The sequence below is a fragment of the Neocloeon triangulifer genome, unplaced genomic scaffold, assembly GCF_031216515.1.
Source record: "Neocloeon triangulifer isolate White Clay Creek 2 clone unplaced genomic scaffold, ASM3121651v1 ptg000014l, whole genome shotgun sequence".
Taxonomy (NCBI): domain Eukaryota; kingdom Metazoa; phylum Arthropoda; class Insecta; order Ephemeroptera; family Baetidae; genus Neocloeon; species Neocloeon triangulifer.
This window is the reverse complement of record NW_026775556.1, coordinates 12406421-12420130: the sequence shown is the minus strand read 5'-3', so window position 1 is coordinate 12420130 and position 13710 is coordinate 12406421. Positions and strand designations below refer to the sequence as shown.

At 37.8% G+C, this 13710-nt stretch overlaps 3 protein-coding genes across 3 annotated transcripts; 1 reads left to right on the top strand and 2 right to left on the bottom strand.

Moving 5' to 3' along the window:
* Window positions 1–73: 73 nt before the first annotated feature.
* Window positions 74–4235, top strand: LOC132200633 (uncharacterized). Its single transcript, XM_059626251.1, has 4 exons — window positions 74–138; window positions 437–613; window positions 909–1223; window positions 2770–4235. The coding sequence occupies exons 1-4, from the start codon at window positions 112–114 to the stop codon at window positions 3256–3258; spliced, it is 1008 nt and encodes a 335-aa protein (XP_059482234.1). The 5' UTR covers window positions 74–111; the 3' UTR covers window positions 3259–4235.
* Window positions 4236–6883: 2648 nt separating this feature from the next.
* Window positions 6884–8541, bottom strand: LOC132200845 (acidic mammalian chitinase-like). The gene is made up of 9 exons (XM_059626588.1): window positions 8441–8541; window positions 8218–8388; window positions 8062–8162; window positions 7891–8010; window positions 7696–7829; window positions 7543–7648; window positions 7307–7492; window positions 7129–7251; window positions 6884–7079 (listed from the first exon to the last, which is right to left on the bottom strand). The coding sequence occupies exons 1-9, from the start codon at window positions 8505–8507 to the stop codon at window positions 6957–6959; spliced, it is 1131 nt and encodes a 376-aa protein (XP_059482571.1). The 5' UTR covers window positions 8508–8541; the 3' UTR covers window positions 6884–6956.
* A 1448-nt stretch (window positions 8542–9989) lies between these two features.
* LOC132199634 (cuticle protein 19-like) lies at window positions 9990–13450 on the bottom strand. The gene is made up of 3 exons (XM_059624507.1): window positions 13294–13450; window positions 12479–12775; window positions 9990–11035 (listed from the first exon to the last, which is right to left on the bottom strand). The coding sequence occupies exons 1-3, from the start codon at window positions 13306–13308 to the stop codon at window positions 10757–10759; spliced, it is 591 nt and encodes a 196-aa protein (XP_059480490.1). The 5' UTR covers window positions 13309–13450; the 3' UTR covers window positions 9990–10756.
* Between the last annotated feature and the right edge of the window lie 260 nt (window positions 13451–13710).

The window sequence follows — 13710 nt, the reverse complement described above, 5'->3', positions numbered from 1 at the left end:
GTGGGGGTGTCGCAGACGGGAGTGTGCTATAAGAATTTTCATCACGCTCCAAATTAGCTTATTCAGTTCATTTTTTTAGTTCAGTGCAGTTGATTTCAAGACAACGCAAGCATGGGCTGGATTCGTTTCGCTTTGAAGGTATTTTTATAAATGACAGAAAATTATTATCATTATTTTTTTGCCAGTGATGATCTAAATTGTCAATGTCTTAATAATCAGCAACATAAAATCATTATAATTATATTTGAATCACTACAATCCTTTAGCAGTTTTAGCGAGTTAGTAATAAAAGAAATTGGCGCTTACAAAAACCACTGAATACCATTAGCATTTATTCATTAAAATATAATAATTTTGCAGCTCGTCAGTTGCTATTAAACCTTTTTACACACTAACTTTGCACAGAGATAACAAATTTTATTGCGTCATTTTTCAGTTCATCGCTTTTATAGCACTTGCAACACCAAGTTTTGCGATCGAAACTCCCGTTCCGGAGCGTTTTTTGCAACCCAGAAATTTCAACCCTCATCCAATAACTGATGTACACCGATCTAAGGAAGGCACATTGCACCAGCTGAATATTCCAGCTCCGTCAGATATATATGCCCACTATGTAAGACAAGTGCACACTACTGTAATTCAAGAAATAATTTTTAAACAAAATTTTCAATGATTTGTAAAAAATATAATCATGTTTCTTGTCTCAAAAAACAGCAAAATGATTAATTTTATTTTCTATATATTATAATTATCAAATATGTTTATTTTCTTCAACTTTCTATTCCTTACAGCAATTAAAAATTAAACTTGATTTTTTTATAATTTTTTATAAGTTATTGTAATTGTTTAATGAAGACTTGTGTCTGCTTAATTCCGCTTTTTATTTTAAATTTGTTTTATATATTCAGACACAGCGGAGACAGCCTGCCTACAAGGATCAAGAATTCAGACAGTACGCCTCCTTGGACCAGCAGCTTGCTTACGAGGCCAACGTCCAGGCCTACATAGCCGAAGCGCACAGGCACCAAGAATTTGACACATCTGTCGGGCCGTACGTGTCACCGACCGCCAACTACGATCACGGACATGGACACACCTATCAACACGAGCAATACAGTGGCACTTCTGAAAGCCCCGTCAGGCACTTCACGCAGGTGACCCAGCACGGGAATGGCCTCTACACAAGCAAATCGACGCACCACCGTTCCGATCACTTTTCAAAGGTAAGAAGCAGTCCTATTTTTAAACACAGATGCTTCAACTGCACACTGAATTTTAGTTGTAAATTATATTTCGATTTATAAATTTACAAATATTTTGAGGTGCAATATTTATTTGAGACGTAGGCGCAGCTTTAGGCTGCCGATTTTAGAAAGTATCTTAATTAATGTCTGCGTTCTTTTGAAATTAATCGATAATCGTGCCACTGCTGTGATCAAACTCGTGTGAATAAATATATAGTGAATCAAATTTAAAAACCAAGCGATTGACTTCCTATATAGTTTGATTGACGCGAGTTTTCATTAAATTTTTTTTAATACCATTGTTTTATGCTAAAAAAGATAAAATAAAATAAAATTTCGCAGTTTTAGAAATTTTAAAAATGACATAATGCATTTTAAAACCAAAGAGTAGCAAAGATATTTTTCATATAACACAGAAAAAGTTATTATTTTTAAAACCATGGAAAAATGCATCCATGCATAAATAAATCTTTTTCAACCATTTCACTTTGCCTGCAGAAATTATAAATTTCACCCTTTAATTATTATGCAAAATTTCCTTTTTCCCGAGCAGAGGCGATGAATCTTGAATTAGAGTCCAACTCTCGTTTTCGAACAAACGCATTTATTGCAGAGAATAAAACCTCTCTATTACAGCAAAGTGACCCACCACGTTAATTAGCTAGCTGTTCACACCGCAGTAAATTAAGATAATGAAGAGCATTTAAATAGAGTATAAACTTTTCACAGCCTTATAAACCATTAGCATACATTCATCATAATTTTTCGCTTGGAAATTTCCTACCCGAGCAGTCGGGACTTGCAACAAAAGCGTGGCAGCGACAGGTCGGTGTTAAAAAGAAAGAGTGGAAACTTAATTGTGCTCGCGCTGAACGCATTCCGGCGTGTTGCTGATTTTGATCTTTAAAAAGGCTAATCTTCTGCCTGGCGCGAGAGCGACTCGTGTTTGCGTTGTCCATCAGCACCGAGTTTTTGCTCGAAAATGAAAGTTTGGGCAAAAGAGCGGCGAGTGACTATGTGAATATATGCAAAAAGCTTAAAGACCAAATTACTTAATTGTCACAAGGAAGCACTCAGCGTCAGCGAGCCGCCTTATTACGCGCGAGACGAAATTGCCGCTTTATGCAACAATTTTTCTCCGCGCAAAGAAATTTTCTCGTAATAGTGCGACACTTTTTTTTTTACAAAATTTACCCACGAGCGTTTTGAATACACCTGGGTTTCCTGATTTCAGAAAGCTGCATCAGTTTCCTGTAAATTTGCAAGAATATTAAAAGTTGGTTATTAAACGAATGTTGTTATAAAAGCGCGGGCAAATCATTTTTTTAAGAAGTGACATTCGCAGCGAATTTTTGAACGTAAAATGAAAGAAAAAATTGAGGATCTTGCCTATCACTATTTGTCATTATTAAATGTGTGATAAATATTTTGTTTAATTGGTTTTAATTTTCTTTCTATCATTTTGTTATAAACATTTCTTTTTTATTTAAATGAAATTTCAAAAAATTTAATTTTTTGTCTGCAGAAACCATACTCATTCGCATACGCCGTGGTTGATGACCTGAGTGGCGATGACTTCTCGCACTCGCAGGCTCACAACGGCCACGCGACCCAGGGCGAGTACCGGGTCAAACTGCCCGATGGCCGCACCCAGGTCGTTCGCTACACGGCCGACAACGGTGGCTACCACGCCGACGTCACCTACGAGCCGACCGACGAGGTGGCCGACGTCGTGCCGACGGCTGCCTACCACCAACAGCAGGCATACCACCTGCTGCCCGAGCAGGACGTGACCCACGTGACCCCGTCACCTTTCGGAGGTGCCGCCGCTTATCCTGTCGTTAAGAAGAGGTTTTACGGCGAATCGGCGGTAAGTGAGGTGATTCCTGGTCACCTGGCAAAGGCCACCACCGACATCGAACCGGCGCAATTGGCGTTTGAGCAACACCTCCTCTACAAACGCAGCCACAAGCGGCGCAAGCACGCCGGCAGCAAGCGCTCTCGCAGGGCATAATTAAGTTTTTTTGTGCTATTTTAAACAGTTTGTTATGTTTTAATTGTTCCAGATCACTTTAATTTTGCATTTGAATTTTCATAATTTGCTGAAATTTGGTTACAAATTTCAAATCCATAATTTTTAATTTCATGGCTGTGAAAATCTCAAACTTTTAAAATATAATTGATTTCTTAACAAATTTAATCTCTCTAGCTGATGCTATAAACATTTTTTGCTTTTTTAAAAATAACTATAGCGATACTATTGTTTTCAATTACTTAATACTTTTCCAATGAAAATAGGATGCCGCCTTATTCCCGGCACAAAAAAAAAAAAAAAAACTATTGCACGCATCCTGTCCTTCCACGAACAAAAGATTTTGACATTAACGCATTAAACTGGGCCATTTTGAAATTTCAATCTAAAATCTGACGACCTTGCGTCTGGTTTTATAACAATGAAGGGACCGCCCAAAACAATTATGAATAAATTTTGCCAAATTTCAGCAGATTGTGCATAGTGAACGTGGTGCTATTTGCGCCTAACTGCAAACACTTTCGCAACGCAGTAATCTCATTGTACGTGCTCTATAGAGTGCAAATCGTTGATGCTTGGGAACTTCATTTGCATTAAATGTGAGAGAGGAGTCGCATGTGTGTGTGTGCATTACATATTTCGTATCACCGCTGGCGCGTTATTAAAACTGCGATTTTGCAAGTGTATATCAAATAATAAACACTCTCTGTATGCTGCGAGAACAGAGAGAAATTTTCGCGCCATTGAAGCAGTGCGCGTCAATTGTATGAGGCGATTTGCATTTGAATTATTCGCGAGAGGTGCGAATTTTCTGTTGAAAACGCTGAATAAATTTAATATAGCCTCTTCTCGTAGAGCGTCCAGAAGAAATTCCTTTTCCTTATTTGATTAACATTCATATCGCACGTCAATGTGAATTTCTTTTTCATTTAACACCTCTTATTGCAGGAAATGCTTCATTGTTTTCATTTACTTTTCCTCATTACAATAGTAATTGCCTTTTTTTATTGCGCGCATATCCTTTTCTTGGTATAGAGTAATTATGTTTAATCTAATGCCTCCAAAATTTCTCTTCCGACCCGCAAATCTTTATTGCAAAGTTATCCAATACCATCATCGACTGCCTCTGAATTTCGTAACAATGTATGTATTGCGATTATATTGCACCAATTATTCAAAATTGCGCGATTCAACGGAGGATACTTTTGTGGCTTATTGTTACTCCTGGGAAAATCGGTCCTTATGAATAATTCCATAAAATATTTTAATTCAGAAAGGAGCCAACCAACCCGCAATGCTTGCCTGCGTGGGATCTGCTTTGGTCTGCTGCTCGAACAATGCTTTCGATTTGCAATTGAATTTATTTCCATAGGTTTCTCACTTAACTTCGATTCAAAGTTTATTATTCCAGCCTGGAAGCTACAAGATGTCGGTTTAAATGAATTTCTCGCGCTCGTCTGGCAAGAATCGCAAAGTAATTTATCAAGAAGCTCATTATGGTTTTGAATTATGGTGCTGAATGGGAAAATGCCGACACTTCCTCATGAGGACAGGTTGCAATAAATTTCTCCTGCGACTCACAGGTTAACAGAGGCTGCTTTACTTTGTGCAAAAAAATTGTGTAACATTCTTTAGGGCAACACTGAAATTCTGCTTTGACTTCCGAGAAAAAATATTCATGTTTTCTTTTGTCACTATTGTATTTTTGATGGTGATTTTGTCTATACCGTTAGTTAAAAAAAAAAATTAATGACACTGTTTTGACCCTTTTACTCCCTTTAGTAAGCCAACTGTTTTATGCCTTTAGGTTAATTAGCACAATGAGAGAGTTTGCATCACAAAAAGTCAGGCACGTTGCATCTCTCCGTAAGTACGCCACGAGAGTCTAATCGAGAAATCGAACGCCGAATTGCCGGTGATGCTCTTTTAACCTCTGGGCGAGAGAATTGAAAGAATGCTGCTGCACGAGACACGAACGGTTCACTCAATTCGCTGAGGTAACACGGAATTTTACGAGTGAAAAAAGGAGTTAAGGAAGGATTGGAGATGGCATCATTACGCGACAACCAGAGGAAAGTGGTGTGAAAATTTATTCAGCGCCTATATCTACTCTTGGTGCTGCAAGAAGAACGTTGTTGTTATTTTTATTTGCACACTGCCGAGTGTGATGTAACGAGCGCGGCGACGACTCTTTTCAAAAAAAATAATAATGTATGTGTCGCTTTTCACACGTTGGGAGACAAACTCACACAAGACCCGCATATAAGTGAGTGCGTCGATTGTGTGCATCATATCAGAAGCGGCTCATTTAATTAGACGCCGCGGTTGAGCAAATCACGCCGCCACATCTGATCTTTTCTCACGTGCGGGCAACAAACTGCCGTGAAGCAAGAATTTATTACATATTACTTATAAATCATCTAAAATTGAAGTAATTTTTTACAACAAATTCACAATTTTAGATATCAAAAAAAGGGAAAAAAATATTGAAGTGTTTCAAACTGGCTTTGTTTAAATGAATTAAGGTTATTATAAAATCATTGTAAAAATGGATTGCAGTTTCATACTGCATCGATTTTTTATGTATGTTGTGATATTAGGCTTCGTCTGCTATTTTTAATGCACATTGATCATCTCACGATATATATTTTTGCAAAAGATTTTTTTTCAAGAATTATTTGCATTTTGCCGAAAAAGTCGGCAAAAACTAGTGAAAGTACCTAAAAAGCACTTCAGCAACTGGCAGAGATTAAACAAGATCCAACAACACATTAGTCACTCAACATTAAGCAAACGGATCCGCGTAGACATGAGGAGAAAAACATTTAAGTAAACAAACACACGTGTTTGAGCTAAGCAAACAATCCTAACGCTTGAACAGAGTGGATTTAAAGAGATTAACGATTTCCTTTTTTGGAAGAAAATATTTAATTATTCGTTTGCACGCTTTTCTGAATGCTATGAGTTTTATCTAAATTTACAGCGTAGGTGATTTATAATTTGCATAAATGCCACATCAAACGCAGTGAAAACAATTACGATGTCAGAGCAACTATTAGGTGAATGGCAGGATGTTATATTAGCATATGTGCAGCGCATCCTCCAACGGAGTAGGTAAAAAATAAAAACAGTAGCCAGCCGCGTGGAGCAACATCCTGAGGTCGTAATTATAAGAGACGCGCACCTGTTCTCCTTCATCTCCGAAAAAAAATCATCTTGCTTGAACTGTTGAACAATGAGAAGAAATGTGTTTCGCAACTCCCCTCAATAATGGCTCTGTGATTACAGTTTTAGGTCGGATCGCCGCAGAAGGTCTTAGAGGGATTTTGCGAATTGCGTAACAACAATGACTAACCTTTCCAAAAGTGGCGATTAGATCTGGCGCTCTAATTATCTTTGTCTGCCGAATGGAAGCATATTTTTTTATAATCTCTTATTATTCCTCTAAAATTAACATTGTCAAATATTGTTTAGTATATATCATAAAAAATTACAGAATAACTAACGCCTCAACATTTAATTTCCTAGTTGATTTATTGTTAAAATTCTGAACTTATATTGAGTGTAGCTAAAAAAAGCAGCGATAATGGAAATATTTGTGAAACCTTTTTATGATATTATTTATTTGAAGTTAAATTTAATTGGCAGAAATTATAAAGCAACTGCCAAATCAAGGGGAATTATATGTATTTCTTCAAAAGTGTCAAAATCGGATATTTCCCATTATTGCAGTATCGGCCAGCATAATCATCGCCTGCCAAGTTCCACACCATGGCACCACCCATTGTCTTTGCATATTTTACCTACAGAAAATCATTATTATGGTAATTTTGACAAGTATTTGGTATGCACCTTAGCAATGTAGTTGTCGAGGCTTTCATAGGAAATCCACTGATCCCCTTTATAGGCATAAGTTGACTGGTAGAATGTGCTATTAACAGATGTCCAGCCAGTTTTTTTCAAAAAATAGCAAACCTTTCAAAATTTTAAGTAAAAATTCCTTTTGAAAAAAATTTCTAAAAAACTATACCTCCATGTAGTCAAGTGCCCCGTCTTCTAGTGTGATTGGACCTGCAGTTCCAGGACCGGTGACATATGCACCCAAATCATGTTGAGTGGGATCTTCCAAGGTAAAAGTCTTTGCATACAGAGGAATGCCGAGCACCAGCTTTGCACCAGGCAAACCATTTTTCTTCCAATAAGCCACCGACGCGTACTGCAAAATTTTCGCGGTGTTTCAATAGAAAAGCAAAAATTTAAAATTACTATGGAAGTGTCGTTGACTCCTCCTTTTAGTGGTGCATTGTATCCAGTGACCCCGTCATCGTAATAGTGGTAATCGTAAGTCATAACATGGACCCAGTCCAACGATCTTATAAAAAGGTTAATATATAAAAGGCAAAGCATAATTAAACTCACTTAACCAATTTTTTCATATCGTAGCCCAAAATCGCAGTTTCCGGGTCAGCAGTGACGGCCGCAGTTAAAATTCGGCGGGGTTTCATTTTTATCAACCGTTTCTTGAGAGCAGCTGCGAAAATAGCAAAGTTGGCCTAGCCGTGTCACCAATGTTTGGTTAAAAATTTGCACTGGCAAATATATTACAAGCGTTACTTTGTCTTCATCGCTGCTTGGAAATTCCCAATCTAAGTCAATACCATCAAAAGGGTAAACGGTCAAGAATTCTGCTAATGAATTCACAGTGGTGTTTATTGTATCATTGTCTGACACAATCTTTGCAAAGACTCAGTAATTTTTAAGCCAAATAATTTTTTTGTTACATACCCACGAAAATGTTCCTGGATCAAATGAACCACCGCCGACTGCAATCATCACCTTCAAATTCTTATTTAACGTTTTGAGGGCCAGTACTTTTTTAAAACCCTCTGTGTGCAGAAGCAAAAGTTTGATAAAAAAAACTTATTGATTAAATTAAATCACCAAGCTCTTCATCAGTATATGTGTCCAAAACCTCTATAGTTCCATCAAAGGAGAGACCAAGGAACGAGTAGATTACATGCGTACAGAGATTCACAGGGATAGAACTTATGTTGAAAGCGTTTGCTCCTTCTCGGTACACAGCCCAAGATCCAAAGTAACAAACAAGCCTCTCTAGTATTCAGAAAAAAAATCATTTGGAATGAAATATAAATTTTGAATTTACTCCCCGCGGTAACTGAGCTGATTGAAATTAAGAGCAAGGAGAACGATATCAATGTTGACTTATGCATATTTCTGCAAGTTAAAAGAGCGTTTAAACGTCGTTTGGTCACGAATGCTTTTAAAAGACCCCTCCACAACACGCTATATTATCAATGTTGTGCCAGTTTTTGAAGTTAAATGCAAGATCTTTTGCCCTACAGGAGGAAGTAATGTTTCAAACAATTGATAAGAAAAGCGAAAAACAGAAGTGTCCACCGCCATACCTACCAGGGGAAATGAGGACTTTTTAATTACCTAAAGTGACGCATTTTCGTTTTACTGTGGGTACGTGGACATCCTGGAATTTTTATTTATTGTGATAAAAGGTTACAAATTTTATGTAAAAGAATTAAAAGAAATGATCAAATTCCACAAGAATATAATTACATTAAATACTAAATTTATTGAGCATATATTTACAAGCATTTCATGTTGAAAAAAAAATAAAAATCAAGTTATCAATGAGAAAAAAAAAATATAATATTGTAACTTACTTACTAAGCAGCAAAACTGTAACTTTTCTAACCACGTGCATTACTGGTGTATTATTATTATTATTTTTTTTTGTAAGCGTATAATATTTTCATTATAAAAAATAAATAACATTAGCTCATCATTCCTTCCTTTATTATGTCAGTTCCACTCAGTGGTAATAATAATAGGATTTTTTCTATAAATTGCGGCGACCTTGTCGGCGTGCGGTGCATTCGTACTGCAGAGAGTGATCCAAATTCGAGTCAAAGTGCCTGATCATGACAATATAACAAAGGGAAAGTGAAGATCAAATCTTCTCTTCGCTACACGGCCAGAAAAGAATGTGCGCATTATGTGTGTGCAGGCAAGATGAGCAAAACATCATCGCGCACTGATTTGATACGGCCGTGTGTTGCGGTCGAAAAGCATTACGAAACTCTGTGCTCCGGTTAAATGCCGTTTGTGCATCTTGTATGTGCAACAGGAATCTCGCTCAAATCTCATTGTACTCAGGTGCATGAACGGAAAGTTACAACTAGCCGCTGATTATAAAGAACAAAACTTGATAGAGCGCTCATAGTATGCGCTTCTTGTGTTTGAAATGTTTGAATTATTTAAGTTTTAAAATCAGTTGAAAACAAAAATGAGAGAATACGTTTCAATGGTCGAAGCAAAATAAATAAACTGAATTCAAATTTCAAGTTCAAAGAACAACACAATCAATTTATAATATACTTAATATAGAGTCAAAATGATAAGTAGGCGATAAGAAATTTTAATTTAATTGTTCTTTATTTCATCAGTTTATATTTAATTTCAATTTTTTATTCAGCCCAATGTTTTGGAAGATTATTCAAGATTTTAACTAGAAATGAAAATAGCTAAAAATATAACATTTAAAAAAAACCTTTTCTGCTAGATAAAAACAAAAATTACTAATATTAGATAATATACAAATAAATTTAATTTCATTATTTAATAAAAAAAATTTATATAGTGGTATATAGTTAGTTTATTTAAGTAAAAAAATTCTCTCGTTTTCATGTAAAAAACTTGTTTATTGCGACAAACACATTCACTTACAAGTGTAATACAATTCACATACAAAAAAGGAGAGGCGCAACCATTGTGTTTGCACAGCTTGAATATTTATGGACGCATCCGACAAATATTCAATTCTGGCCAATGGAATCCTCCCGAATTTCCAGACGAAATCACATCATGCCTTGGTAACTTATTGGTTTTGAAAATGGTAACTATCAATCCCATCACATGACATTTTATACATTTTTTTGCAAAAAGCGTACAGAGAAGATTTGAAATTTTGACAATAAAAAAATCATTGATTAGTTTAGCCGAACGTGCAGGAAATAAGAAAGTCGTTTATAAATAAATATTCAGCACAATCGCAGGGGTCAGCATGACACTTAAAATTAATATGGTAACCTTGGGAGTAGGTGATGCAACCAGCAACGCACGCAAAAAGCAGAAGCGCATCCGAAAATGACCTTAAGTGCGGATTTAATCCCGGACGCTTTTGATAAAAATCACTTTTCGCAAAAGATGACAACCGACTTGAAAGACGCCAGATTAATGAAGAGAAGTACAAAAAAAATCTCATCCAAAAGTTGGCACCCAGGCGTCTTTCACAGTCTATATTTACAAAAAAACTTTAACTTTCCAAGAAGGAGAAGTGAAAGAGAAATCGAATTTTAGCCGGTTCAGAAAAGTGTTCGACCAAGAGCGTTGCGGGTGGTGGTTGCTGGTGCGGGAATACTGGACTTGGCAATACTAAAAGGGCTCTTTAGTATCCGGTCCTGGGAGGGCCGTACTGGGTGTTGACGTTGTTGGAGGGTGCAGGGAAGTTGGCGGTGCCCTCGTAGGTGACCTCAGCGTTGTAGCCGTTCTTCCAGTCGGCGGTGTAACGGACGATCTGGGTGCGGCCGTCGGGGAGCAGGACGCGGTACTCGCCACGGACGACGTCTCCGTCGGAAACGGCGTTGTGCGAGAAGTCAGTGCCGTAGTAATCGTCCTTCACGGCGTAGTTGAAGTCGTAGGGCATGCCGGGCTCGTGGTGATCGTGCTGGAAAAATAACAGAAAATTAATTTTTATAAAAATTCCAATATTTTAAAAATTTATTAAATTTAATTTCATTTAAATAAAAAACAAAATGATTATAAAATTATCATCTCCAATAATTTATTTCTTCTAAAGTTGCTTTTGTTTAAGTGAATTTTGGTTTCCTGCGAGTAAAGAGCAATTAGCGTAATTAGCGAAATTAGCAATTATGCACGCAGAGTAATTACAAAGTTTGTGACCTGGCTATGCATTTTGCCTGGATAGGTAGAAGAGAAATTACCGGATTGATGATAGAAAATATTTTTTTAAGAAAGGAAGGAGTCTACGCTCACTGGCTACTTTTTTGGACAAAGGGGTCAGGTGCACAAAGTTATCTGTTATAAAATTTCACTAAGGTCAAGGAGGAAATGAATGTTCTGGTCTCTGGAGAAAGAATGATGCATAATTTAAGAGTCATTTTGCGATTCACTTGCATCTGAATTTTTATGCCTCTAATTAATTTTAAATGCAGTGACACACTTCTGAGAGCAGCAGCGCTTAATTTAATTTGACGAGAGAAATAAAAAAAAAAATTCCATTGCAAAAATTCTCCGATTCTACGGAGGGAGAAGAAAATACAAAAACATTTTTGCAGACAAAATAATGCAATGGAGATTTCCAAATCGAGAAATCGGCATTGAGGAGCGCGTCATAAAAACAAATGGATTTATCAGATCGACGTGCGTAAATTTCCCAAGAAGCTGTAAACGTGCAGTAATTACGCGTCTATGCATCTTTCTTTGGCATTTTTCTCGGCAGCATCTCGACGGCACCGCAAGGTTACCGCATCTCAAAATTACAGGCTACGAGTGAGGCTGCGATTTCACACCAACTTCTCGATATTACAAAGTTACGCACAAAAAGCAAGAATGTAACATCAGGTGCAGTAATATAAAACTCTTTAAGCGCATTTAATTGAAAGAAAAATCCTGCCCTTGGGCTATGTTGTGCGTGAGCGCGGCGTGTATAATTATGCACAAAGTGTTCGCGGCACTCGGCGTGTGCACGGACAATATTTGCGTTCGTAAAAATGCAGCAGCATCCTTAATGAGGAAAAAGCAAGACGCATGAAGAGAAAGATAATGGAAGGTTAGGTGTTTTTGAACGCACCAGACTGTGAAATTCCGTAGGTGTTAAAAAGTGGCATTGTCCGATAAAGAAAGTATAGACATAAGCTCGGATTTTGATAAATATATTAATTAAATTTTTATTTACTTCTAAAAAAAATTCTGTCACTTTTACTAGCTCACCAAAGAAAAAATTTACTTCAGGACTTTCTTCATTTTTAAATCACATCCATTATATTATAGATAGCGATTAATGTAAGGTTTTGTAGCATAAGCACGATAAGATTTTAAAAATCTAGATATATTTAATTTGATTCTGTAAGACAAGTTTTGCACTTACGTCATGGTTGTCTGTGGGAGGCCTGATGGCAGCAGGGTAAGGGTTGTTGGCTGCAGGGGGGACTGGGGGTCCATAGCTGGGAGCAGGCCTAGGGGGAGTGAAAGTGGGAGCAGGGGTGTATGTGTTCTGGGGACGAGGGGGAGGAGTGAAGGTTGCAGGGCGAGTGGGTTGGAATGAGGGTGAAGGCTTGTTGTAGTTGTATCCGCCGGTGGTGGGTGGCAGGTAAGCGTTCTGGGGTCCGGGAACGGGAGGTTCGGCCACCACGGCGGCCACCATGGCCAGGGCCACAATCGAAGCCTGCGAAAAAAAAAGGAGAACACGGTTAAGGTTTAGCAAGACAACGATTTGCACGCCACGTTAATGGTAATTGAAGGATTAGAGACTTTGACTTTTAGATTTCGTTTTGAAAGTTGTTGCATTGAAAAGCCGAAGATTGCTTTTAACTTGATCTTTGTCGGTTTTAATTGGATTTTGAGCAAGAGCGTGAGAGTGGACCGAGAATCTTAATTGACAAAAGAGGAGAACAATCGAGGTGCTAATGTGCACTACTCTGCAAGTGTGGGAAGTCGCCTTGCATTGTTTTGCAACTGCACTTAATCGATTTATATCTCTTTTCAGTATGTAATTAAAATATTAAAAAATAACAAAAAAAATTCAAGTTGTTAAGAAGAAAATGGAAAAAAAATAATTGCAGGCTGGAATTTAAAAATATTAAATGAAAAATAATCTCAAAAATCCAGAGTGCGCGAATCGGGCGTCAAAGTCTCCACAAATCCAGGCTGGCAAAGTCCGAATCGCACAGGTCCGGGGCTTACCTTAAGCAGAGCCATTTCTGAGCACAAATTAGATCACACTTGAAGCACGAGCAATAATGAGCACTTGCACTGCCAAAGAGTAAGTGATTGCTCTGGCAGATGCCCCCGCCTTTATATATAGTTGAGCTGGGCGGCATTCGGCTCCACAGAGAGTGAGAGTGAATAGGCCCGAAAGGGAAGGGGGACCCGCCAGCAGCGGTACCTTTGGATGCACCCAAAGGCGGTCCTTCGGCCATCCGCGAGCGGCGCGTGTAATTTTCTGCCTTTTTTCGTCCGGCGCAGTGGTGGTGAGATATTGATTGAAAAACTCCTTGTATAGCAGCTCCAAATACATCTGCTATGGGTTGGGTAATTGGCTGCGAGACTGGTTGGGTACAGAGAAATTTGTCCTGCGGGTTGCATACGCACCAGTTGTTA